The sequence below is a fragment of the Numida meleagris genome, chromosome 4 (genome assembly GCF_002078875.1).
Source record: "Numida meleagris isolate 19003 breed g44 Domestic line chromosome 4, NumMel1.0, whole genome shotgun sequence".
NCBI lineage: Eukaryota > Metazoa > Chordata > Aves > Galliformes > Numididae > Numida > Numida meleagris.
The window spans coordinates 11822865-11848722 of NC_034412.1; the positions used below are offsets into that span (position 1 = coordinate 11822865).

The 25858-nt window shown below is 37.5% G+C and overlaps 1 protein-coding gene and 1 long non-coding RNA gene across 7 annotated transcripts; one reads left to right on the forward strand and one right to left on the reverse strand.

The window, feature by feature from the left end:
• On the reverse strand, positions 360–8278 carry LOC110398490. 4 transcript variants are annotated; one of them, XR_002438412.1, is made up of 6 exons: positions 8051–8188; positions 6413–6584; positions 6026–6161; positions 4297–4374; positions 2604–2708; positions 360–2504 (listed from the first exon to the last, which is right to left on the reverse strand). It is a non-coding gene; the product is annotated as an uncharacterized LOC110398490 (long non-coding RNA). The 4 variants fall into 4 exon arrangements; XR_002438413.1 differs by having other exon boundaries at positions 2604–2723; XR_002438414.1 differs by lacking the exons at positions 360–2504; positions 2604–2708 and having other exon boundaries at positions 8172–8278.
• On the forward strand, positions 4334–25858 carry DAW1 (dynein assembly factor with WD repeats 1). Of its 3 annotated transcripts, none has more exons than XM_021396176.1 (14): positions 4334–4426; positions 9100–9172; positions 9406–9447; positions 11814–11958; positions 15303–15361; positions 15922–16044; positions 17648–17747; positions 18065–18172; positions 19245–19351; positions 21442–21544; positions 22924–23038; positions 23774–23850; positions 24651–24813; positions 25463–25858. In XM_021396176.1, exons 3-14 carry the CDS (start codon positions 9407–9409, stop codon positions 25495–25497), a joined length of 1176 nt encoding a protein of 391 aa, XP_021251851.1. In that variant the 5' UTR covers positions 4334–4426; positions 9100–9172; position 9406; the 3' UTR covers positions 25498–25858. The 3 variants fall into 3 exon arrangements, with proteins under 3 accessions (XP_021251851.1, XP_021251850.1, XP_021251849.1); XM_021396174.1 differs by lacking the exon at positions 4334–4426 and adding an exon at positions 8237–8314; XM_021396175.1 differs by lacking the exons at positions 4334–4426; positions 9406–9447 and adding an exon at positions 8211–8314.

Below are 25858 nucleotides of genomic sequence, written 5' to 3' on the forward strand. Positions count from 1 at the left end.
AGTAAAGGATCTTCAAGGAGTAAATAGGATGTGGGTGCAGGTAAATAGGAGAGACTACTCAGCTCTGTACCTACTATTACATGGCGCACACAGACTTCAGGAATGTGACCTTTCAATATATAAAGGCTCTGAGCAATCTGATCTAGCTGTAGGTGTTCCTGTTCATTGTAGGGGAGTTGGACTAGATGGCCTCTAAGGGTCCCTTCCAACTCAAATGATTCTATGATTCTGTGACCAGGTACACTGTGTAACTGTACTCAGTGTCAGTACCAGTGCCTGGCAGATAAATCTATGCCTTGGCCTTTGGTACCTTTTAGTCATAGAGATGGAAACGTTAATTTACATTTAATTTAAATTTAACTTTAACATTACATTTCATCTTCTCTCTCAAGGACACCAGAGGTAGTTTGTATGGTGTTTGTGAATGAAAAGCTGTCGATTCTGCTTTTGAAACTTGACAGGATTTATGCAATCTGCTTCTGGCCCTGCGGATCTGGGAACCAGCAATTCTTTGTGGGTGAAGTTCTGCGATTAATTTGCTTTATTTTCCAACAGGTGGATTCCATATTCCTTATATTAAGGATATCAGGTAAGGACCTATCACCCTCCCAGATAAGCAATTATCCAGCACATTGCCTGGGAATTCCCAGGACTTTTTGACCGGGCTGAGGCAAACAACAGAGCTCTGCCCCACTCTTGCAAGCTCTGGGGTGGGCTCCCATCCAGGCTCAAAGAGCTCATGAGCTGAATGACAGACCAGAAAAATGGTGTAGACGCAATGAATGGGCTCATGTTAATGTGTCAGAATTCGAGGTTCTTCAAAGACTACCTTGGGAATAGGTGCAAGGCATTTTGAGGAGAAGAGACTATTTGGTAGCAGCTAGCAAGAAAGAGTGTGAGAGCCTTCCCATCAAAGTCTCAGCACAACTTTGTTCTTCCATTCCAAAGTTAACTGCTTTTGCAGTATTTGGACCAGTTCTCAATGATTTCTGTACCTGCTGGAGTATTATTACTGACTCCTGTGCATGCATTGACTTTCTGTGGTTTTTTTCTTAAACTTTATTTTTGCTTTTTAAATTTTTTTTTTCCCTAAAGCAATTCCATGCCCTTCCCAGTCAGCATATCATGGCATTTCATTAGCTTGGGTTTTTAGTCAGAAGACATTCTTTTAATGTATAGAATTATAATTAGATTTATGCATTTCTTAACATTTTCTTAATATTTTTGCACTTCACTGCAAAGCAACCATGTTTGTTGCCTTTCCTACACACAGAAGAGTGCCTCCTCTGGTTCTCATTGGTTACACAGAGCAGCTGTCAGCCGAACTGTGAAGATATTGCTATTGTAAAGTTTCCAATTTAAAGAAAGACAGCAGTATGACCAATATTGATTAGTATTGCCTAATTCATGAATAGCTGGATCTGAATCTGTTCCAGTTCTGGATCTGGATCTTTTTTTGGTTAATGGGAATAAGTGTTTAAATATTATACTGTCATATCTGTTATGTATGCAATGAGGAATGGCTCTTAGTATGCATTTTTATCTACCACTGCATATTACGTGTTTACATGTGCTGAAAAAACAGTAGGTGTTAATGAAAGGCAGCAGAGATGCTGATGACAAAAATAACTTAGTATTGTGTGAACAGCGATTTTTTTCTGAAAGAGTATCAATCATTCTCCTGATTTCATTTTGCTGTTAAAATATAAGTCCTATTACATCTAACGTGTTAGGCAAGTACCAACAAGTAATTTATTGGACTATTGTTCAGTTGATTGTGACTCCTAACAATTAGTTTTTTGTTGTTTCTCACATTTTTCCTGCTGTCTGCACAAGGTGGGGGTCATAAAGCATGTGTGAGTCCAAAAGAACTGGTAAAGTTTTTCTTAGCCTGAAGTATGCATAGTTTCAGGTATATTATCTCACTGAAAATCAATCATTATTGGGTGTGCTTAGTGACAAAGACACTTTTAGCTCTTTTGGAGTGGTGTTGGTTATTGGTGAGTTGCTTTCAATTACCAACACCAATGAGCCGCCATGTAATTGAACTTGACTTCTGAATGGGAATGCATTGTTCAGCTGTAATTTTATTGAGAAGTGAATCAGGGAACTTGTGAACCTAGAAAGGCTTTAGGCTTATGAAACTGTCACTTGATTTTAATGGCATACTCCTAGCTGGATAAACACCAAAGCAACTCAACACGATGTCCTACCCATGCTTTTTGAGTAGTAGCTGTAGTTGCTGAAATTTAGAGGCACGGTGTTATTGCCATGTTTCTTGCAATGAGTACTACTTTCAGTTATTTGAAATTATGATTTCGAGCCACTTTTTCAGTCAAAAAATTGCAGCCCTAGTTCAAGTTGAAGATGTGTACATTATTACTGTCTGGTTTATGTTCACTTGTTTGTTTGTTTTCTCCTTTACTTCTTTACTGCTGACGATGGATATAATGGCCATAAACTTCAGAGATTATCCTTGTTCAGGTGCTAACGTGAACTGTTTCCTGTGCCATGGTGAATGAGAAGACAGACCTAGTTATAATAAGGTATCAGATACACCTCTTTTTAGTTAGCAATTTTGCAGGTTGTGAAGAAGTCCTCACCTTGATCGGACATGCTTGTGGATAGGAAAGGAGGATAAGCGAACAAACCAGTTCCTGAAAATGAGAAGTGCGTGGCCTGGCACTTGGACTTCCCTGGTGAGGAAACTTGAATGATAAGACCTTGTTAAAAGATGGTTACAATATAAAGTAAATCAGGAAATAAGAATCATTTAGACAGAGGGTAGGGGGGGTTATATCTTTAGCGAAGGTGTGTACCAAAATGCACAAATCAGAACACAAAATATTTCTCATTTCTGATTCAACCTTTAGGTACATTTGTGACGCACATTGTCTTCTCTTGTGGCTGCGTGGCTGTGAGCCAAAGTAAAATAATTTTACATGTAGGACAGTCTAGTACACTTTACTTTTAAATTTTACATCCTCTGCTATTTTCTGGATGATACAAATCAAAACACAGGTGGTTCTTGAAGGAATGTTGCTTGCAAGAAGGTAAACTATGTACCAAGAATTCATATAAGAAACGTTGAGATGATGGTAGAAATCATCATTAAGTATCAAAGACAGAGGAGAAACACAAATCTGCAAAAAGCTCTAGACTCACCTCTGGGAAATAGCAAGTTGCCAAGGATTAAACAGTCAGTTTAATTAGACTTGTGTCAGTAGAGATGGATTCGAGTAAGTGGCCCAATTTACAATGAAATTGTCAATTACAATGTCAAGATTAAACTAGTAGTTTAATATTCTTGCAGAATCATTGGTCAGGTACAAAGCTAGTGAGACCAATATAAACTTACAAAGCAGGGAAATGGGAATTTGAGAATGATAAATTTAATGTGACAGATGAAATCAGAGCTGTAGAATGATCAGTACGGTGACTTCAACTATTCATTCAAATGTAACTCTGTTACATAGCTGTATGTAAGGAATACAAAAAAACTGAATGTAAAATGCCATGCAGATCTGGAAAAAAAATATTTTGGCAAATGTTCTTACTATATGATTATGTGTTCTGGTGGGTGCTTGAATACTTGAGATTGTTATGACTAGGAATAAATAGACAAAACGTCTTTCAGAGAAAATATATATATTAAATCTGTTTGAGATCATGCAAATCTTAGAGACTCTCACTCTATAAGATTGCTACAAATTGTTACAAGAGCAGGCAAAAATGTTTTGTTAATTTTAAAGTGGGTAGTCCTGTATCAATGCTAATTGCAATGAATGAATAATATACATACATATATGACACCATATGAATTACTTTAAAATGATGTTAAAAAAATTATAATACAGGAAATACAGAGACAACGTAGTAGGACTATCATACTTAGTGAAACAAATGCAGAAATGTGGAAAACATGGTTTATGTGAAACTTTTAATTCATTTTGGCATTATAAAAATGAGATATAAAAGACCAAATTAGATATTTTGAATTTTTTTTTAACTAAAATCATAGTGGTGAAATAAACTCATTTTGACTTTAATTAAACTGTGTATTCTAATGCAAAGTGGCTTTCCTTACTTATCTTCACCAATTCTCTTATAGACCTAGTAGAAATCCTGTTATTTATCAGGAGTTTTTGATTCCACCTTTGTCAAATTGGTTTGACTCCACGGTGTTAGGTAACTTCAAGATAAGCGCTCCTCCATTTTCCTCACTAGGTGCATCCAGATAACTCAGCAGCTTTCATCTTGCAGCTCAGTCTGACCACAGAATACTTGAGTAATTACCTGATGCCATCAGCTTTGCCATCTTGACTGGTTGATACGGAACTCTCCTCAACTGAAAGGTCTTCAGCCCCACGCAGTCTGGACCATGGAAAGAAAGATGAAAGGCATTTCTGAATTCTTCTCAGAGAGGGTAAGATGAATATATATTTGGGGGAGGGGAGAATTTTTTTTTCTAATGTGAGCTCTTTGGTGCCAAGTCTACCTATTAGTGTGGTGAGATGAAGAAAGGAAAGAAAGCTCTCTCTTAAAAAGTGGAAAGGAAAATTTTTTTTAGCTAAGTGAAAATGTGAATAAAAGAAGTAAGAATATATGCAATTAGCTTAGCTGTACAGGAGATTTTAAGAATGGAAAGATGGACATACAGAGCAATGAACAGATCAACTGTTCTTTTCCTGTATTTTTTCTCTCACTATAGGTGAACAACACACGCATCTGTTCATGTGAACAGAAACCTGTGACATACTTCTTAGGTAAATAGCAACTCTCTCTCTCTATATGTGTATTTATTTGGTATAACTTTAAATTGATGAAAACGGCCATGCAGAGATGAAAAAATGAATCTGTGGGAAAGAGTGCATTTTGTTTACAGTGTAACATGCTGTCAGCTCATTCTTGCAGAGTAGATCTTACCTCACAAACAGAAAACTCCTAGAAAATCATCTCCTACATACAGTTTTAATGTTTTCATGGCTCTGGTACCATGGAAAAGGCTCTGGTATTGGAAAGACCAGAGCAGAAGTGAGAAGGTGTACTAACAGTGCAGAGGGAAGCATACAGGGGTATATGTTTAGGTAGCAGGAAGCAGGAATCCCATTCTAGAATAGAACAACCTTGAAAAAAAATTACCTAAACTCATTTAATTCACCAAGCAGAAATAAGGAAATATCAGAGCACAGACTTACTGCATCTTGACAGACCTTGCAATTATGAGAAAGGACAGCATGCAAAACTCCCCTTAGTAAAAATTCACTGCACCTATTACTGACATAACAAAAATAGGAAGTGGCTTTCTACATTTTTCCCTTAACTCAGACTACTCTTGTGCTGGCCTTTCTGATTTAGTTCAGCATACCGCAGACTGACCTACTTCAGAACAAGTGGGTCACGATGCAAGTTTAAATCAGGAAGCCTAAAACCCACTCTTCTCTGCAAGCGAGAGTGTGTTTGAGTCAAAAAAACACTTTCTTCATATTATTCTTCTTAGGATGGTACTTTGGCTCAGGAAAACAGAGATTTTGAGAATCTGTGTTGGCAGAAAGAACCCAGATTTCTCATCAGGAAACTCTTTGTAATTGTAATAACTTTGCATCATACTACCTAGCACTCTCCAGCACTCCAGAAAAGTGTATTTTGTAGTCTTTCAAAGGCATTTGAATATTGACTGATAGTGAGGTATACAGGATATAAGCTTTCTGCCACTCCTGCAAACTCCTTACATAAGCAAAAATGCATAGGGAGCAACTGATGTACGCTCTCTCCAACATCAATACTTTTGATCTCTTTACCTAAAAGCTGATTAAATGCTGCAAATCCTGGAAGAACGTTTCAGCGTTTCCTTTTTTTTTTTTTTCCAATCTAGATATTTTTGAACTCTAATAGTGTGCATACAGTCTTTGAAGCTGAACTTTCCTGGCTAAGAGGCTGTGTGCACCCTTTGGATGCTATAAGATCTCAGGCAATAGTTTTACTTCAGAAATCTAAGAGTTTGGACTCAGCTCATGTTGCCTACCTGGGTGCATCTTCTGAGTTCCTGCTTGCTCTGCCTTCACGCAATTCATTGTGTTGAAGTGCTTCCCCTCACTGTAGTTGTTGTCTATGCTGCCTCAGGTCTCTGTAGGTAATCCTACTTCTGCTTAGCTGTGGTTCTATTTTGTCAGAAAGACATACTGTTAGAGAGCCCTAGGACAGACCTGTGTACAAAATAGATGGTAAATGAGAAAAAACTCATCTCAGCATAGTGCAGCTATTTACTGCTCAGATGGTCAGCAATTTTCTCTAGTTATTCTATAGGAGTAGAGTAATCAGTGCCATAATGTCGGTGCCTTTATGTCACCAGGGTAGGGGGATGAGTATCAAGGCCTGATTTGCCTGATGATGACCCCAGCATCATGACTACCTCTTACTCCTGGGTGATGACAAGCTGTGAGGCATGTGCTTGGATGGAGATTCACAGGGAGAAGGAGAGGTGAGAACGTGCTGAGCCACCAGGTGCTGATGTCATGGGGTTCTGCGGCCGTTCCACTTCCCTTGCCCCTGCACAGACTGGGCTGTATTTGTCCTTCCTGAGTCTTATGAAAAATGGAAAAAGAAGAAAAAAAAGCTTGTGGTAAATGATACACAAAATCTTGAAAAAAATATTTCTTGAGAATGTCATGGTAATTGATGTAAATATCACCCTGAAGTACACGACTGAAGAGATGCATATAATATATATTGTACTAAAATAGCAAGTACTCCTCATTTATGGTTCATAAAAGTACAAAACCATTAAATTTGACTAAAAATGTAAACATCACACTTTTATTGAGGGGAAGCGGAGGGGCAGGTTCTGATCTCCTCTGTCTGGTGACCAGCAATAGAACATGGAGGGACGGCACGAAGCTGCAACAGCAGAGGTTCAGGTTGGATATCAGGAAAAGGTTCTTCACCAAGAAGGTGGTCAGGCACTGGAACACCCTCCCCAGGGAAGTGGGCACAGCCCCGAGATTGACAGAGTTCAAGAAGCATCTAGACAATGCTCCCAGACATATGATCTGATTTTTTGGGTTCTCCTGTATGGAGTCAGGAGTTGCACTCGATGATCCTTATAGGTCCTGTCTAACTTGGGATATTCTATGATTTTACAATTCTGGCTGGTGTTAACTAATACTGAAGGTACCAGATAGGCTGCACGACTGGGTTTACAAAGAATGGAGAGGAAGGAGTTAATGAAGAAAGCATGTCCACGTTCATTGTTAGCATCACGTATGTTAAAAGAAAAATATTTGTATTCAGAAATTATAATCAGGGCAGATAAGCATTGTGCTACACAAATTCAAAAGGCTGCTAGCCACTGGAGGCCACCAAGTTCTTTTTGAACAGGGCTGTTCCCAGTAAGTCAGTTCTGTTGGAAGGTTGTTTAGATTAACCGCTTTCAGTAAAAATATTTCCCATCTGACTTGAGGTAACTGATCTTCCCATACAAATAAGACAAAAGATCAAACCAAACCCCCAGTCATGTAGCACAGCAAACCTGGAATTGCCATTGTACTTAACTTCCTGGCTTCCCAAAACCAAAGGGCTGCCTTCAAAGTGAACCTGCAGGGAGCCCCGTGGCTGCTTTGCAGAAGTCACGTATGGTTAAACACTGTCCTGAACCCCCTTCAGGTGGGGTAGCTGTGGGCTACGAGACCCATGAAATGAAAACGTTTGCTGCTTCCCCCTATTGATTCTCTATGACCCTTTCTGCACAAAGCTGGACTCCTTTATCCTGTTATTTTATCACAGGAGTATTAAGGTTGGGAAAGGCTACTCAGACTATCTAGTCCCACCACCAGCCCAGCCGCACCATGCCCACTGAGCCGCATCCCTCAGTGCCACATCGCCAGGTGCCCAAAACTGAACGTAGTACTCGAGGTGTGGCCTCACCAGCGCAGAGTACAGAGTATCTTTTAATGATTCCATGTTGGTTGTCTCTTTTCAAATGTGATTTTTTTTCTCCTTTTTAGTCATTAGACCTTTGGTTTTCCAGCAGCCGTCCTGTTGCAGGACGCACCTGTTGCAGTTATCCTGCCATGGCCAGCACAGGCCTTTCAGTGGGGCGTTCAGGGCCATCAGACAGAAAAGCCTTGCAGCACTGACACCGAGGTGCACGGACAGGACAAAGCGGCACCCACCCGGTCCCGCAACCCCGCGCCGGCCGGGAGACGGCAGCCTGCGGCGCATGCGCGTAGGCTCTGTTTGGCCGTTGCCCGTGGCAACGGGCCGTGGGCGGCGGAGATGGGGCCGAGGCGGCTGCTGTTGCGCTACTTCCCGCCGGGTGCGGGGCTGGGGCTCGCGGGGAGCTGCCGTGGGGCGGGGGGTGGCCCTGTCAGCGCGGCGCGGGGCGCGTGCGCGTGGGGAGGGGCTGTTTCCCGCCGGGTGCTCTCAGCGCGCGTGGTGCCCGCTGGGCGGGAGCGGGTCATGCACGTGCGGGGGTGGCGCCGTGACCGCGGGTGTGGGTGCTGCCGCCGCTCCGGCGCCTCACGGCCACGTGCAAAACACTGCGAAAATTCCTCCGAGTTATCCTCTCCCACGGGAAGCGGAGGGGCGGCAGACTTCTGCAAGAGGCCGCTTCAGAACACGAAGCGGCGCGGTTGTGCCTCTCCCTGGTGCTCCGAGCGCACGATGCGTGGGCAGCGGGCTGCCAGGCTCCGTGGCTGGCCTCTCCGGGCAGCCGGGAACCGGACCGCTTAGGTAGAGCGCGTTCCCTAGGCTTGTTGGAAAGGTGAACTGCAGCGAGGGTCTTCAGGACGGCTTGCTTGAACTGAGTGCTGATGAAATAATGCAAAAAAAAAAAACCCAAAAACAAAAACAAAACCCCAAAACAAAAACCACGCAAAAAAACTCAAAGCCTTGTTAATTTCTAGAATTGAAAACAGAGCATAAATATTTTAGGTGGTGATGTTTAATGTCCATTATCATACAAACATTTTAGAATTGATCAGCACTGCCAGCTCGCACAAGTGCCTGCCTAGTCATGAGGACAGCCTGCGTTATAAAATCCATATCATCTAGTTAAGACCTGTTTATCTTTTTTTTTTTTTTTTTTTTTTTTTTAAAAAGGAATTATTCTGGAATATGTAGAAGATGGTGAGCTGAAGACCAGATCTATAGATCTACTTGATCTTAGTCCTCAGTAAGTATTTATTTCAAAAAGCAGCAGTATTTGTTGTTTTATAGCATTCTCGTACAACTCTATTGACTGTTTTAAAAATATTTGAGGTCAGTGATGTCTTTTTCACTAAAACACACACAGAGATAAGAAAATGCACAGTCAAATTATTCTCCTAGCACCTAAAATTGAAAATCTTGCATTCCATCCTGCTTCGTGCTACTGTTCACTGTTAGAGCCTCTTTTATTTCTAACAGAATGGCAGTTACCAAGATGCCTATACAAAGCCATCAGAGATGGTGAGTTTTACAGTGCCTTACTTTGTAATGCTGCGATGAGCGACAGTTAGGTCTTGCAATGCTACTTCAGAATGTTTTCCAAAAGTGGGTCTGCCTCAGTTCCCTGTATGTTGCTTTATATGACCTCTGTTGAAGTCACTGGAACCAACTGGATGTCAATTCAGAGCTCTCCTGTTGATTCATTAATCCTCTTAACAACCATAAGCAAGGTAGTGTAAGACAGGTAATTCCCTTTCTTTTGTTAGTGTGGAGAAAGTAAGAATCTTCTGCTGAAAGCAGCGGGAATTTACTGTTTCTTTTGTTAGCAGCCTAATTCTTGTTGGGTTCTTTGAAAGAACAAGAGAACATATTCTCTTCTACAGGTGATGAAAGAAATTTCAGGACCTTGATGTATGTAAAGGTGAAGGATAGGCCACACTGAAGAATAAACAATGCAGTGTATGTTAAAGTTTAGATTAAAGTTTAATAGAATATCCTTAAGTAAGATAAACAACAGAGATTACTTATTGAGGAAGGAAGAGAGACTTACTATGAAGGCAACAGTCTTTAATAACATCTAGCTCTGGCTTTTGAGCAGGTGGAAAGCACCAATTGGAAACTCTTATTGTCTTCCCTGTTTGGAATAAGAAGTTTGTTGCACTGATAATGTTGACTGAAGAAGTTACTGTGCTGACTCTGCTTTAAAACTGCTACATCTAACTCATGCACCGGCTTGACTGACAATGCAGTGCTGTCAGTTACAGAATGTAGTATGTCACAGGATCAGAGAATTGTTTAAGTTGATTGGGACCTCCTGAGAACATCAAAAGTAGGGGCAACTAGAGCAGGTTGAACAGGACTCTGCAGTTGGGTTTTGAACATCTCTACAGGTGGCAACTCTTCAACTTTTCTGGGAAACCTGTAATGCTCTTGGACCACCATCATGTCCAAAAAAGTTGGTTTTTGTTTTTTGTCTTTGGGGGAGGGAGGGAATTGGATGGACACTGAATTTCCTGCTTTGTTTTTGTTTAGTTTTGTCTTGCTTATGACCATTGTCCTCTCTGTTGACACTACTCACATCAAATATCTGTACACCTAAAATTTATGTAACAATTTATGAACTTCCATGTCATATCTAGTGGAGTTTTTCTTAAAACTCTTTTGCTTGCTTCCAACACCATGGAAAATTTATCAGGTTTTATGCAGGTTTCAAAGTATTTCTCCTGTTTTCCTCCAGGTAAGGTCTTCTTCTAGGTACCCAAAATGAAAAAGAAAAAAAGCTAAGAGCCTTAATAACTGTTTTGATCATAACAGCCTACATGCTCTATTCAGCAAGCTCTAGTAGGAAGAACTTCAAAAAGAGAAAAAAAACATGCCACCATTAAATAAGGTTGCCAAAACCCACTGAGTTTGTTAGGTAGAAAGGCATGATGTTAGATGGTTGTCCTTCTTAATACAGACACTCATATGAAAGAGTTCTTGCAAGCGGGCAAAATTACTAGGCAATGTAACCTGCAGATCCACGTTTAAAAAATGTTATTTTTGTCTACTTGGAACTGTTCAGCACAGTACTCTGGATAAAATGAGTCATGTTGTGAAAGACAGAAGTTTTCTTGTATTATCAAGAGTATAAATGCTAAGAGGATACTAATCTGTGGGGACATTAGTGACTCCTGTTTAGAGGCGTGAAGTAGAAACTCCACTTTAGAGTTCAATGGTTTATGTGCTAGCAGAAAGATTGGGCTTCCTCTGTAGTTGTAAGTGTGTGTTTGTGTTTTGACTGCTGGGTATTGTCAGTCCTCAGTTTATCTCATGAATGGCCAGGAGTCAGCAGTTTGATATGAGAGGATGCGACTCCACAGATTAGCTGTGAACTACTTCTTGAGTGCTCTATGAGCACTACTGGACAGTTGACTACAGTTTGGAAGTTATTATCATAAATAAAAATTACAGAAACAGACATGCATTTGTGAAGCCACAGACAGAGATTGTTTGACTCTCCACATCTTATTTATGTTGTTGCTACTTCATGTGTAATTCATTGGGAATTTATGAAGCTCCACTTTACTTTAAATATGTATTCCCAAACTGTCAGTTCTGGATACACATCTCCCATGTCTGACCCGCTGTGGAAACCCTTTGAGAAAGTAAAGTTCTTACCAAGATAATATTTTTAAAAGTTAAATCTTACTGAACTGCTTTAGTAAAGATGGACAGAGGTAAAGAAACCAAGAAAGATGTATTCACATTTCGTTAAGCCATTACACAATGAGATAAATGCATATTGTTTAATTCCTTGCTTTAGTTTCTCTGCAAGTAAATATTATGCTTGTATTTATAACTATTACCAGAGGATGAAATGTCCTTTTCTTTTTCTTCCTAACTAGCACAGATGTCATAGCTTTAGTAGAAGAAATTCAGAAAGAAGAACCTCTCATCACAGATTCTTGCAAAGAACACGTCGTATGTTTAGTACAAAGATTGCAAGAGAAACTAGGGGAACAAGAGGACCACAAATTCTATCTTTTTAAGGTTGGAAACATCTTTAAAATAACATGGGAGATTTTGAGGGTTTCAGCTGAAATGTTGTGATTATGTTTTTACAGCTGTACGTTGTACCTGAGAGCAAAATTTGGATTTTATGACTAATTTCTTGGGTCTTTTTGATCACTCCTCTACTGTTTAGAGAAACTGAATTGGCCTGGTTGTGCCTGTCAGGAATTCCCCCAGAAGGCCAGAGATATAACTATTCCTACTCACTATTTACACAGGCTTGAGTAATTCTTATTAGGGCTTGAAACAAATAATTACCTTCCTTTTTAAGTGACTCCTGGACAAGCAACACCCATAATTATGTTTAAACAAAGCCAATAAGTAGAATCCAAATAATTAGCTGCTGGGAAAGGCCCTGAATATTTTTGTAGCATTGTCTTCTTGTTCTTCACCTTGTGGAACTTGTATTTGTTTTAAGTATTCAGATACGTACAGTCATATCAGTTGCCATTACTTACTGCCAGCCAAGAGATGAGCTAACAAACTGGTTAGTAGCAGATTACACAGTTAGGGTTCATATAAACCTTATTTAGTGAATCCTGTCAATAGGACTGGAGTAATACATGGAATATTGATAATAAAAAAGTTATTTGGTCTTTTGTACTTGGAACGCTGATGAAAAAGGCAGTGTTAGTCATGTACTCAGTATTGTTGATCTTAAAAATAATAATTTATTCAGCAGACCATTACTGGGAGATAATTTTAAAGGAATTATTTGCCAAGCCTTCCAAACATCATCTCTGCATTGGGCCTGAGGCCCATAATAACAATGCTTGAGGAATTTTCATCTTTTATTTTACTCCCTATCCACATTTCTTTTCATTGAGTAAGGAAATCATAGTTGCTGTGTTCATACTGTTTTGTGCTAAATGGATCTGTCTCCTTTTAAGTTGTAAAGATTTGAATATTGACAGTTTGATCTTCGGCTTGCAGACAGTAATTTGTAAATTTATTTTAAATAAGTAAGATTTTTAAGAGCAATGACTAGAGGGACCTTTTGGGTCTTCAAATCCAGGATTCATTCTGCCAGAAGACAATAACTGTATTTAACTTTGCAAAGTAAAATAAAATTACTTCCAGAGATTGCATGTTGCAATCAGAAATAATTAAGTGTTCTGCCTTTATTGTGTCAGCAGATGGCAATGTCTAGCTGTTAAAAATTGCTGTTCAGTATTGCTTGTTACTCTAAACATGAGCGAGAGAAGGGAGAACTTGCAATGTGGCTATATACATATAAAAATTATAATTTCAGTTCTTCTGACCAGCAGTGTACATCTGAGTGAATAATACAAAAGATCTGTGCATTTAATTTTGAAAACAGAGATTTCTGTGTATAATAAGGCATCTTAAATTTAAAAAGTCTTTCTTGTGCTTTAAGGTACACTCTCAGCTGTGCTAATGGCTTACTTTTCACAGTCTTAAATTTTTTTGCTCATCACAGAGACTGACAATTACTCAATTGCATGTCCAAATTTCAGTGTAAATAATGTACTTCTTGTTTGTTGTGTGTGCCACCATGTCTGATCAATTTGGAAATACTCCAAGCAGGGAAATCCAGTCAGTACTGGCTTAATTCTTTCACTCCAGTAGCTAGAAGTGCACACTTTTCTGTGCATGTAAATGAAACACAAGTTTCAGTCTTTTCCAAAGTACTAAAACAGGAGATCAGTACAAGCAAGATTTTTTTTTTTCAAAACAATATTTAGTGCTTGTTTTCATTGGAAATGAATATTTTTTCCTCTTGCACAAGAGCATAATCTTAAGAGTGCAGATAGACAGTGATGTAAACCCATCCTTTTGTTATTTCCAGTAATTGTGGTGATAGTGTTGTGTTAGGCACCCCACAGAGAAGCAAGCCATTGTAACAAGTTCTCAGATTTGAAACTACTGCAGAGCAGAGGCATGCCATTCTGATTGTCACGTGTCTTAGGGACCGCTGCAACAGTCTGCTGTAACTTGCAGAACTGAGGTATGTTTTTTAATATCGCCCTAGGGTTTGATTATTATATCATTTGCACGAGCGGTTCTTGCAGGCCTGGAGTTCTGTGAATGAAACTACTACAGCACTGGATGTTGAAAAAATAGCATTTAGTCTGTGATCTGAAATTAAACATAAGCCTACCTTTTCCGTATCTCTTTTTTCTCTCACTTTACCTGATCGTTGTTATTTCCCTTCTATCAGTTCCTACTCTTCTGACTTGAACATCTCTGAGCTTCCTTTATTTTCTTTTCTGAGACAGGCAACTGAGAAAGCTAGAGATAATAAAAAGTTGTGGTGACATGTCAGTGATTAAATAGCATTGCTCATGAATAATTTCTTCTTCATTCGTGATGCTACAGAGAAGACCTAGTGGACCACTGCTGTATTTTAACGCTCCGTGACTGTCAGCAGGTGCTGTGATTTTCCGTGTTACTATACCATTACTCTTTCGACTCAAGCTTGTAATAGGTGAAAGCTGTTCAAATACAAACCAAACACTACATGTTATTCAGTAGCTAGGTCATTCAAACATATTCTTTTGTTGTCATTTGCAAAGTATCATGATGCACTGACTTTTATTGGACAGTATCTGAAACTACCTTAACATATGCTTAGTAGACTTTAGTCTGTTACTGAAGGTTCAAGGTAATTTACATAAAGCATATATAATTGTCTGACAAAAGGGCCTTTAAAACAACGTTAGAAAAACAGTAGATTTCCATAGCCTAAACAAAAGAGGCAGAAATCCAGTTTGAAGTCCCTTCTTTGAATTTTGTTTTGATAAGTAACTTTGTTATGGTTCTATGTGCTTTTTTGTTATGACCTCATAAGATAGATCTGCAGTTTTTTTGTTCTTCCTGTTTTTTGAAAACAAAATCAAAAAATAGCCGAAAGCATCCTATATATGACGTAAACATTTCAAAATACTCAATTCAGCTGGATCTGTTGTTTCACTATCTAAGGCTTAATTGTCGTATTTTTTTCATCAATGAGCTTCCCAGGCATTTGTTTTTGGCCTTTCAGATATGGCCTAGGGCTATTTCACTTGTGTCAGAGAAAGCAGAGGGGAAGTAAACATTGGGAAAAAGCAGTTCATTCAAGTAAAATAATAATCTGAAATCAATACCATGTAATATCTGCAGCAATAATCTGCTGAGACATGGGTGTTTTTTGTTTTGCTTTTGTTTTGGTGACAGGTTGATACACTGCAGCTGTAACTGCTAATCTGGCAGGAGTAGGAGAAAATACTGACTTACTGAATATTTTGAGGAGTTTGATTTTTGATTTTTTTTTTAAATATATTGAATTCTTTCTTCTCTTGCCCTTTACCCTTCTATTGCAGGTTCTTAGGGCACACATACTGCCACTGACGAATGTAGCATTCAACAAATCTGGTTCCCGGTATGTTCTTTTCAAATTCTAAGTACATAATACCTAGTTGAAGTCTTGTAAATAAAATTGTAAGTGAAATTCAGTGCTCACATCTTTCTGCTGTTTATAAACAACTTTGTTGATGATCACCATATTTCACAAAAAAGGACCTTTATGGCAACACAGCAAATATCACTAAAAGCTGAAAGAGTCATTGGCATAAATTTGTTGTCAATGTAAATGACATTTGTCATTGTTGTAAATTTGTTGTCATGGAGTTATACCATTACTGATTTCACTAAGAGCCTATGCCTAATCATTTTTTCTTTTGTGTTGTGATAGCTTGAAAGCAGCAATTTGCATTTTAATTGAAATACGCTAAGGATTTGAAACAAGATAATTTTTTTTTATCACTAATATTAAAAAAAATGAAAAAAGAAAACCTCTGTCATCATTAATCAATATTTTAGAAAGAAATAAGAGATTTAGAGTCTGAGATAAAGATAACTGAAGTCTGTGGAAGTCACTTATTTGAGTATGTACAAGGAACAGTAAGATATTTACAGTAAATTAATTGCTTTTTGTTTTAGCTTTATCACAGGAAGCTATGACAGAACCTGCAAAGTATGGGATACTGCATCAGGAGAAGAGCTGCATGTGCTAGAGGGACACAAAAATGTTGTTTATGCAATAGCTTTTAATAACCCCTATGGGTAAATATATTTTCTCTAAGATAAATTATTATTGCTAATTTAAAATAAGATAGACTGTCTCAAACAGTTCAGATTCTGAGCTGGAAAAGTTCAACTGCATCTAATCACCATAGGATGACACTGTATGTTATTTGCATGAGAGATACATTTAGGCATGTTTTCTGCTTAAAGTATATTTAGAAATTCAAAGCTTGTGTTACTTCAGTTAAGGAAAAATAAAATCTCTCAAAAGTAGATTTCTCCACTTTTTGTATTACACACACATATTAAGCATTCATTATGATTTAAGACATGATATAAATATGTTAGACATGAGTAATTTTTATAAAATCCACAGGGTGCCACTGTATGAATGTAAAATACACAAATGTGCATCTTCTGTTTTCTGCAGTTACTGTTTGCCTTAGGTCAGAATTACTGCTGGTCAGATGAAGGGAATTTAGATACTGAAGTTTCGTTGTCATTTGCTGCATTAGGGAGCTTTTGAATAAGTAATTCATTTTACTTCTCTTCAAAATGAGATATAAATTATTTCCTGTTTTTACACTGAATAACATAACTACTTTCACTGTCAAATATCCTATTTATCTGTTAAGCAATACAAAGATAATATTAGCAATTGACTGTTAAAGACTATTTGGATTGTCATCATTTAGTTCTGAATGAAGAGACTTTATCCAACCTAGAACCCACTGTCAATGTCTTATATTCTGATATTTTTTAATATAAAACAGTAATTCATTAAGTTGTTTTATATAGTTCACGTAAACTAATGTAAGATGAAAATCTGTGCAAAGATCAGTGACTAGTCTATAACATAGAAGCAATACAACATGAGGGGATCCGTGAGCTACATTTAAATTAAAATTTCAGTTAAAAAAATAACTTTTTTCTACTAATCTTTAGGCTTCGATACCATCTACCTCACTACATTTTTTTGGCAACTCACTTCAGTTTTATTCCAGTTGCAATTACTCACAACTCTTCCACTAACTTAAGTGGGAACAGAGCTCACCTTCTGAGGTTTGGGGAAACTACTTATGAAAAGCAGATTCTAACAGTTTACATACAGACAAACTCTCTTAGATGAAATGAGATAGCTTTTAAATGCTTCTGGAAGTACAGCAGATAACTTCATTACTAGTATGAGTTATTCATAGGTTATCTGTTATTTTTTCCCCTTACCGCAACTTCTATTTGTGAAATCCTGCTCTAGGATCTTGTAGTGTGGCATAATGCATGTGAAAGCAGAAAGCCTTTCATGCAGCTTCCTGCAAGGAACTCCAGATAGATTCACCTCTGTCTCGTGTTGAGCTGTACAGAGGGAATGGCTGCTGGCCTAAGTGGTGGCAGTTGCCCTTCCTTGTGTTCACATGAGCAGAGGCAGAGAAGGTCCCAGCTGCCACTCTCTGCGTTGCAAATCTGCACAGGAGCAGTTGCTATTGAATGAATAGAACCTACTGCCAACCTAAAAAGTTGTGCAAGAGTTTGAAGATATATACAGTAGTGCTTTGAGGACTAGATATTGTTGCTGTGAGTTCTACTGTGAGTCTTTGAAGTCAGAGGTTTTTCTTTTAAATAAAAACAGTGCTTTTCCATTTAGTGACAAGATTGCCACTGGATCTTTCGATAAAACCTGCAAACTGTGGAGTACAGAAACAGGAAAATGTTATCATACTTTCAGAGGACATACTGCAGAAATAGTGAGTGCTGAAGGATATTTCTTTTTCCTTTACGTTTCCATACAACACCATACGTGTCTTTGTGTTCCATGTCTCTGTGAGCCCTTAGTCCACTAGATTTGAGTAGTCATCAAGAGCTTTGGAGTAAGGATTTGTTGCTCTCCTAATGAACAATCAGAAGAACCTTGTAATTTTTCTGTAAGTCATAAACTATTAAATTAGTTCAGATTGTTCTCTTGTTTAGAAATATTTTGACTTTTTTTTTTTTTTGAGAAAATGTATATAAATAATCTGCTTTCCCTTTTCCTACTTTTTCTCTTCAATATTTCTTGCTATAGGTATGTTTATCGTTTAATCTTCAAAGCACATTGGTGGCCACTGGAAGCATGGATACCACTGCCAAATTATGGGATATAGAGAAAGGAGAAGAAGTATTTACTTTAAGAGTATGTTTTCATTCTTTATGTTTTTAAAGTTGTTCCTGCTTTCTTAGTTTTCTGACTAACAGAATATTAGTATATTATCAAAACTTGCAGAGAATTTCTGTTACTAGGTAGTTCCATAGTGACCGCAGTTACAAAACATTAGGAAAACTTGAAAAGAATGATAAGAATATGGTGTCCTGTTTACCAAAAGACAGATTTTCTCATTTCAGTGTCATTACTGTTATAGGATAGAATGCCTTCCTCTGCTCGTTAAAATGTTGCTTTCCTGTAATTTATTGCCTCCTCTGAATTAACATAAAATAACTCTAAGAAAAATCAATGTCAGATGCTGCATCTGCAGAGATTGTCTTCCTATAAACATCAGCAGGAGAAAGCCATTCAATTACCTGTAGGTTGTGATTTATCTTTGCTCTACAAGCAGAGGAATGCTATTCAGTTACCAGTAGGTTATGATTTCTGTTTGTTCTATATGGCTTGCTAGGATTCTGCTTGTTCTGATTGGCTGGTATTGCTTCCATTTTCTCAAATAAATCCTAAGTAATAGGTAGAGCATAAGCTTCTTCCTTGGTGTAGATGGCCTATAGAGTGAGGAAGGCATTTTCTCCCCGTTGACTTTCTCACTCTGAGCCCTATGGAGAAAAAAGAGCAGTGGAATGTGTGAACCTGTAGTGTATAAATATGCTTATGCTCATTTTTCCAAGCCTCTCCACTGAAACCAGAGACAGGCCGTACTGTAGTTCACTGTAAATGAATAATCTGATTTCAGTATGCATTGGTGGATAAATGTGATTCTCATCATGGAAAATATCAGTCACTTCTCTGATTATTCACCTATCACTGGCAATTGGTCACTGCTGAAGTGATGTGCCTGATTTTTTGCAGGTGTTGGGATATCAACTGTTTCACAGTCCGATATATCTTTCTATTAAAATTGTGGTATATTGGACAAGACAGTAAATAATATACTGAAGAGGTGTAGAAGAACTGTGCTGCTGAAAAAGTTACATACTGAACTAAGTTAACAGAAAAGTCGTGTTTGCATTCTCAAACTCTTTTTTAAAAATTCTCACAGGGGCACTCAGCAGAAATTGTTGCATTGTCTTTTAACACCACTGGAGACAGGATTATCACCGGCTCCTTTGACTGCACAGTAGGAGTGTGGGATGTTGTCACTGGCAGGTACTAAAGTACTAATAAATATCATTTTTCATAGTGTATTTTAATGACAAATGAGAGAGAACATGTTGAAATAGAAATTACAGACCATGTATTTTTGCCTTTTTAGAGTATGTACTACTTCATCTTTTCACTATTTATCCAGTTCCCTTTGCTCTAAAAAGAAGTGCTGCTCACTAAATGCTTTTGTACGCAACAGGTTTAGATGCATGAGCATGGAGGAGGCAGACACAATGGGTAGATCGTAAATGGTGGATGCTCCAAACAGGAAAATATTTTATCAGCATGGAAACTCATGATTTTGAAGGTGTCTAGAACTTCTAGACGGAACTGACTGTTTAAGTTAAAAATAAATAAATAAATAATAAAAAAAAATTGTGGTATTTCGTAGGAAATTTGTTGAGTCGCATTAAGTAACAGATGGTCCATTTTCCTCCTCACATTCCTGTATGTCAGGGAGAAAATTTGATCCCTCTCACTGTAGAGAACAAAATGTCTTGATTATAATGCCAGCAAACAATAATTTAATAGCTAAATATGAGCTTGTTGTATTATCCTGACAAATCCTCTTATTCTTTCAACTGGAAACTCGTTGCAAGTAGAATAATAAAATGATTGCCCTGATTACTGAGAAGGTAGTTTATGAAGATAAATATTATGTTTTCAGAGGTATTGTTTTTTTGTTTTTTTTTCTTTGTGAACACAAGTGAAGTATCTCTGAAATTAATAAATAAAAGGAAAGTGTGTGTATAGTCATATCTTGGAGTAAAAACTTAATGTGTTTCCATTTAAATTGAACATTTTACATGGCATTTCACCAGCCTGTTTTCTGGGCTCTTCCTAATTGCAAATCTGATAGACTATGGTTTCTGTGCTATTTAGTCTGCTTATTCACTGGAGATTTACACTCAAGATCTGGATTGTCTTTTCAAAATTTGGAAATCAAAGCTTTTTCAAACCTTTTCATGATTAAGTATTTTAGGTATTAACTATTATGGTAACAGCAGTCTTGTTGGCCAAATAATATGTTCACAAAATTATGAAGTTCGCTGTTCTCTGCTGATTTTTGGTTTTACTGTACAAAGGCCAGTATAATACAGGCTTCACATTTTTAAAAAGAAAAGTCATTCTATAAAACAGCATGAGTATAATCAAGTTTTTGTTATCATTAACAAGTAGAGAATTCAATTGCTCAGGAGATTTGCTTTATGAACTGTTCATTTAACATATATATTAATTTAGTTACCCTCACATATTGTATGTGAAGATTTCAGTTACTTAAACTCATTTAGTTGTTTTTGTAGTCATTAGTTTATCCATTAGTTGAAGCTATTTTCTATTAATGATACAATGATATTAGCATTATGATAAAATCCTAATTTACTAATCCTTTAACATGTATATCAATTAATCTTTTTTGGGGTTCATTGCTTTGTAGGCCATTAATTCATAGAAAGCTAATTGTACTCCTCTATTCAGCTAAAGCTGATTGAAGAATTTCATGGAACTGATATTGTCAGTCCTTGTGCAGCAAGAAATTTAGGATTAATGAGGGTTAGAAATCATATTTCAGTTTGGCTGTCGTTTGCCTGTTACTTGGGTACATGCTCATGTTAAGTACCTGATTAAGTTCCACTGGATCTTCCGTGGATTTTATAAAATATTTAGATTAAGTACCTTGGTGATATGGAGTTTTGAATATACCCTGTTTACAGTTCATTCGAGTAGGATAATGGGAGAGTAATGTGGAAAATCTTGATGTATGTGCTTTGTATCCAGATGAATAGAATAAATCCGTCTCTGGCACTGAGAAGTCATCACATTTCTCTGGAAATACAGTCATTAAAATATTTTTGAAACAGAAGGGAGGTCTCTTTCACTTGATTCTTTACTGCCTCTTTGTGTCAAGGATTAAAAATGGAACTGACTTAGTACTGGGATGCTAAATGAGCTGTACCACTTCATTTGATTGCTTTAATGGATAAAATGGGGAAGATTTGACACCTTACCTTTAACATTCTATAAGCTTGGTTATAACTTATACTATTATATCAAAATATACACCAAAAACATATAAATTTTCTTTTTTGCAGGATGTTGCATATTTTAATAGGTCATCGAGGAGAAATTAGCAGTGCACAGTTCAACTGGGACTGTTCTCTCATTGCCACTGGATCAATGGACAAAACATGCATGGTAAGAAAGCTGAGGATGCACTGAACACCAAAGTATATAAGCTCTCTTATTATCCATTGTAATGCATCAAATAATTTGTCAGTTTTTATATAGAATGTGGTGAATCCCTGTTTTTGTTCAGAAAACCACTTTAGATTATTTTAAGCCCTTTTCTGTAAGTTAATAACAGTGTTTTTTATAATTTCACCCAGTAAAGCTGAACTAAAAGGCAGGCTTTGGCCTTTACAACTTACTTATATATTTAGTATGAAAAAGGACTATTTTGCAGTTCATTTCCAGGAGTCTTACTCTTCTTTTTTTTTTTTTTTTTTCCCTTAATACTTGTCTCTCAAGCATCACACGTGAATTTTGGCAGATCACTAGGAGCTAGTTATTCAGTTGTATTGCTTCTAATGAATGCCTGTGATTGTTAGTGTTGAACTGCAAAAGGGTTACATTTCAATGCTGAGAGATTATCCATTTCTCATCTGCATACAGTTGAAATAATATTGAGATGGAGGTGCTCAGCAGTTTGACAAGTGTGTACTGTGCCAACATTTAAAAAAGAGCACCCAAATTTATAGCATCTTTGTTTTACTTGCTACAAAACAGACAAAGCTGTAACATTTCCAAAATCCAGCTCTTCAGAATCAGAAGAGACTCACAGTATGTAGGAATCACATCTGACTTTCTTCTGAGCTCCGAGCCCACCATGCCACATGTAATAGCTGAACACCGTGAAAGACATTCCTTGGGATAAGATATTGGAGTATCATACGAAGAGAGATTTTTGTGTGCTGCAGTCACCTCCCCAGCCACAAGAATTCAAAATGCCTGTATTTGAGGAAAAAAAAAAAGCCACCTGCTCTTCATTTTTTTTAGGTAGCATGAGCAGATTGAAGCAGTTTAGGTAGATAATTGTTCTTTTTCTGAATTTGGGCTCTTATATCTCTTTTGCTGTATTTTTGGACTTCTTTTCTATTTAGTTTTTTACTGAAAATTCCTCATTGTCTTCACAATATATAAAACTCTGTCTTTTTTAGATAGAAGAGCATCATTTTAAACTAATACATACAACTCCTTAAAGAATGTATAACTAAATGCAAAACCTGTGCGCTTCTTAATATGAGCTTATTCATTTTAGTGGAGCCTGGTTAAATAATGATATATATTTTTAAGGCTCATTGAAATCAATAGACTGAAATGCAAAATATGTAGTACTTCATTAAGCTGATAAAGCAGTGACTCTTTATTGATGTATAAGTGGAGTTCATGTTAATACATTCATTCAGGCCTCAGAAAGTACTCATACATGTCACTTAATTGATCAGCTATCTATCTATCAAGTATATTAGTCAAAATAAGCAAAAAAAAAAAAAAGCCTTTATTTGCCTATGCAGCTGTGGAACGCTATGACTGGTGCACATGTAGCAACTTTAACAGGTCATAGTGATGAAATAATGGATGTCTGCTTTGATTATGCTGGCCAGCGTATTGCAACCGCGTCTGCTGATGGTAAGTGAAGTGACTGGAACTTACTGTAAAAACATCTCTGTCCTTTTGGTTTGTTTTTGCTTGATCAAAGTGGAGTATTATGACTTGGAACTATAGATCAACTGCATTATAGAACGTCTTGCTTAAACTTTGGAAATTCTCCAAAGTGAAAATATTCACTGTTATGCATACTTTTTTTTTTTTAGGAATCACAATAAATAATATTCTGTATGCATCTGCACATAATGACAATACCATGTTCTTTTTACATATTGTTTTGATTTTGCACTTTCAGGAATAGGTTACAAGATGTCAGTGGGGGGCAATATTAGGATCTCATCTGCTGTAGTTGCTAAATTAATGCTTAAGACAATATAAAAAGTTTTCTGAAATGCAATCAGCAGTTTATTAAATATAGTTAATAGTTTATTAAGTAGAATGTATATCTGAAATAAAATGAAAGCTTTCTGAATGTGATGTACATGCATTCTGAAATTACAGACTTCAGTGGTCCATACTCTATGTGGATGTTTGGGTTAACACTTTAGGAGTTTTACAGCAGTAACCATTAAGAAGTCAGCCTTTTCCAGCCAAATTGACGTACATTATCCTTGAAAGAAACTGTGTTAAGATTGTCATGTATTTCATTTGAAATCGAACCTGAGGATGTGGTCCTTCTGGTCTTAGTACAGTGTTCTTATTTAAAAGCATACTTAATCAGAATGATAACAAACAGCTCCTAATCTACTACAACAGGATCAGGAAGAGTCTACAATGCGGAAACAAAAAAGTGCATTGCAAAACTAGAAGGGCACGGAGGTGAGATTTCAAAGGTAAGCTGTATGTGACTTGTACCTTTTTATTTAATTATGTCTAGCATCCAAGCCACGGCTTTCTCTAGCTTTCATGCAAATATGCTGTGTTTGTGCTATGAGAGGGTTAGGAGTGGTATCCTTCAGGGTCCTCAGTGCTGATATGATTTCTTTGCTGCAAGTGAGCATCTGCTGAGCTGGGAGCATGCTGAAAAGTTAATATCTGTTTCTGCGGATGTTCCGTGTAGCTGTGATCGCTTGGGATGGTTATTACCTGGAAATCTGATTTCAGGGGAACAGGCATTTTGCCCTTAATAATTAAGCAATAATGCATTACATAATAAACCTGATATTGTCTGGTTAGTTCTTAAAAATATATGTAAATCTGATTATCTGGAAATGCATGCAATCTAGGGAATGAACATTTAACAAAATATGAAGACATACTGAAGAATAAGTTGCCTTCAGTGGGAGTTTGGATATTACAGAGACATAACGTTGTTTAATATAGATCTCTACAAAATATGCATATATTTTACATTGGAATAATGATAATGTTTATATAAAATTGTTAACATTGTAACAACAATGGCAATTCTGATCTTGAGGGATAATGATCTGAAATCTTCATACTTTTGTGTGGTCATTATATAAGGACCTTTGTACAAAGTTTCCAGCCACATAATTCAGCCAATGGTGATGCTAATTTTAGCAGAAAAACTGAGTACTGGCTTCTGTTTTCACCTGATCTCTAGATATGCCTCCTTTTCCAGGCATATTAACATGTTAAGTAACATAATTATTTTCTATGTTTTTTAAAGATATGTTTCAACCCTAAAGGCAATCGTATACTAACAGCCAGCTCTGATAAGACAGCTCGACTCTGGGATCCTGCTACTGGACACTGCCTTCAGATATTAGAGGGCCACACTGATGAGATATTCTCCTGTGCTTTCAATTACAAAGGCAATATAATCATTACAGGTAACTAATGTATCCCAAATTATCTTTTTTTTTCCTTTGTTTTGAAACACATTTTTGATCTTATGCTAAAAAAAAATAGTCTGCAAAGTGTTGTGGGGCCACAACCAAATGTAGGTTGCCAACAATGGCTTAAATACAGCCAAGAAAAGCTATAACTCACCTTGGAACTGAAGCTTACATGAATATGGCTGTGAAAAAAATTGTACAAGAGCATGAAGTCACCATCTGTCCTACGCACAAGCAGCAGCTGCAGAGCAGTCACCAAGTCAGGCTCTTGTACTGCATTGCTGCAAGGGAGTTCTGGATGAGGAAGATACAAAGCTTCTTAAATGGGAGCATGCCTTTTGGGTACTTGATGATGCAGCTGGTTCGGGTTTCAGTCACTTCAGACAAAAAGCCCCATTGTGGGAAAATGTGAACAGCTTTTGTGACTGCTTAGACCTTTGCACAGAACCCCACAAATATCTGCGTGCAGGATGATCTCAGCGAAAAATACTGCTGCAGGCCCTGCTGTCTTTTGCTAGTCATGGACAGAAACATGTTGTCCTTCAGGTTTCTCTGCTTTCCAGGTAGCCAGTCAATACAGTTGTTGACAAAAGTGAGTGTGTTGTGCAACACAGCTAAACGAGATTCTTGTGTTTATTACTAGGGAGCAAGGATAACACCTGTAGAGTATGGCACTGACTGAAGACAAGGAAAGATCCAGCATGGTGTGTGCCTACATCCTGAGTTCCATGGTCAATAAACTCAGTCTTTTCCATTTCTTGTGTTTCTGCTCTGGTAAAGTAGCCAAGTTACCTGAATTTTGGTAGGTTTGATTTGCTGAAGCCTGGTAGCTAAAATTTCACACAATAGTAGAATTTGGAAAAGCCCTCTGGAGATTGTCTGGTCCAATGCTCCTGCTGAAAGCAGTGAGAGCTCAGCATGCTGCCCAGGACCACAACAGTGAGTTTTGGATACCTCCAAGGATGGAGACTCCACAATTTCTCTGGGCAACCTGCTCCAGTGTTTGTCAACCTTGAAGTAAAAAAAAGTCTTTTTTTAA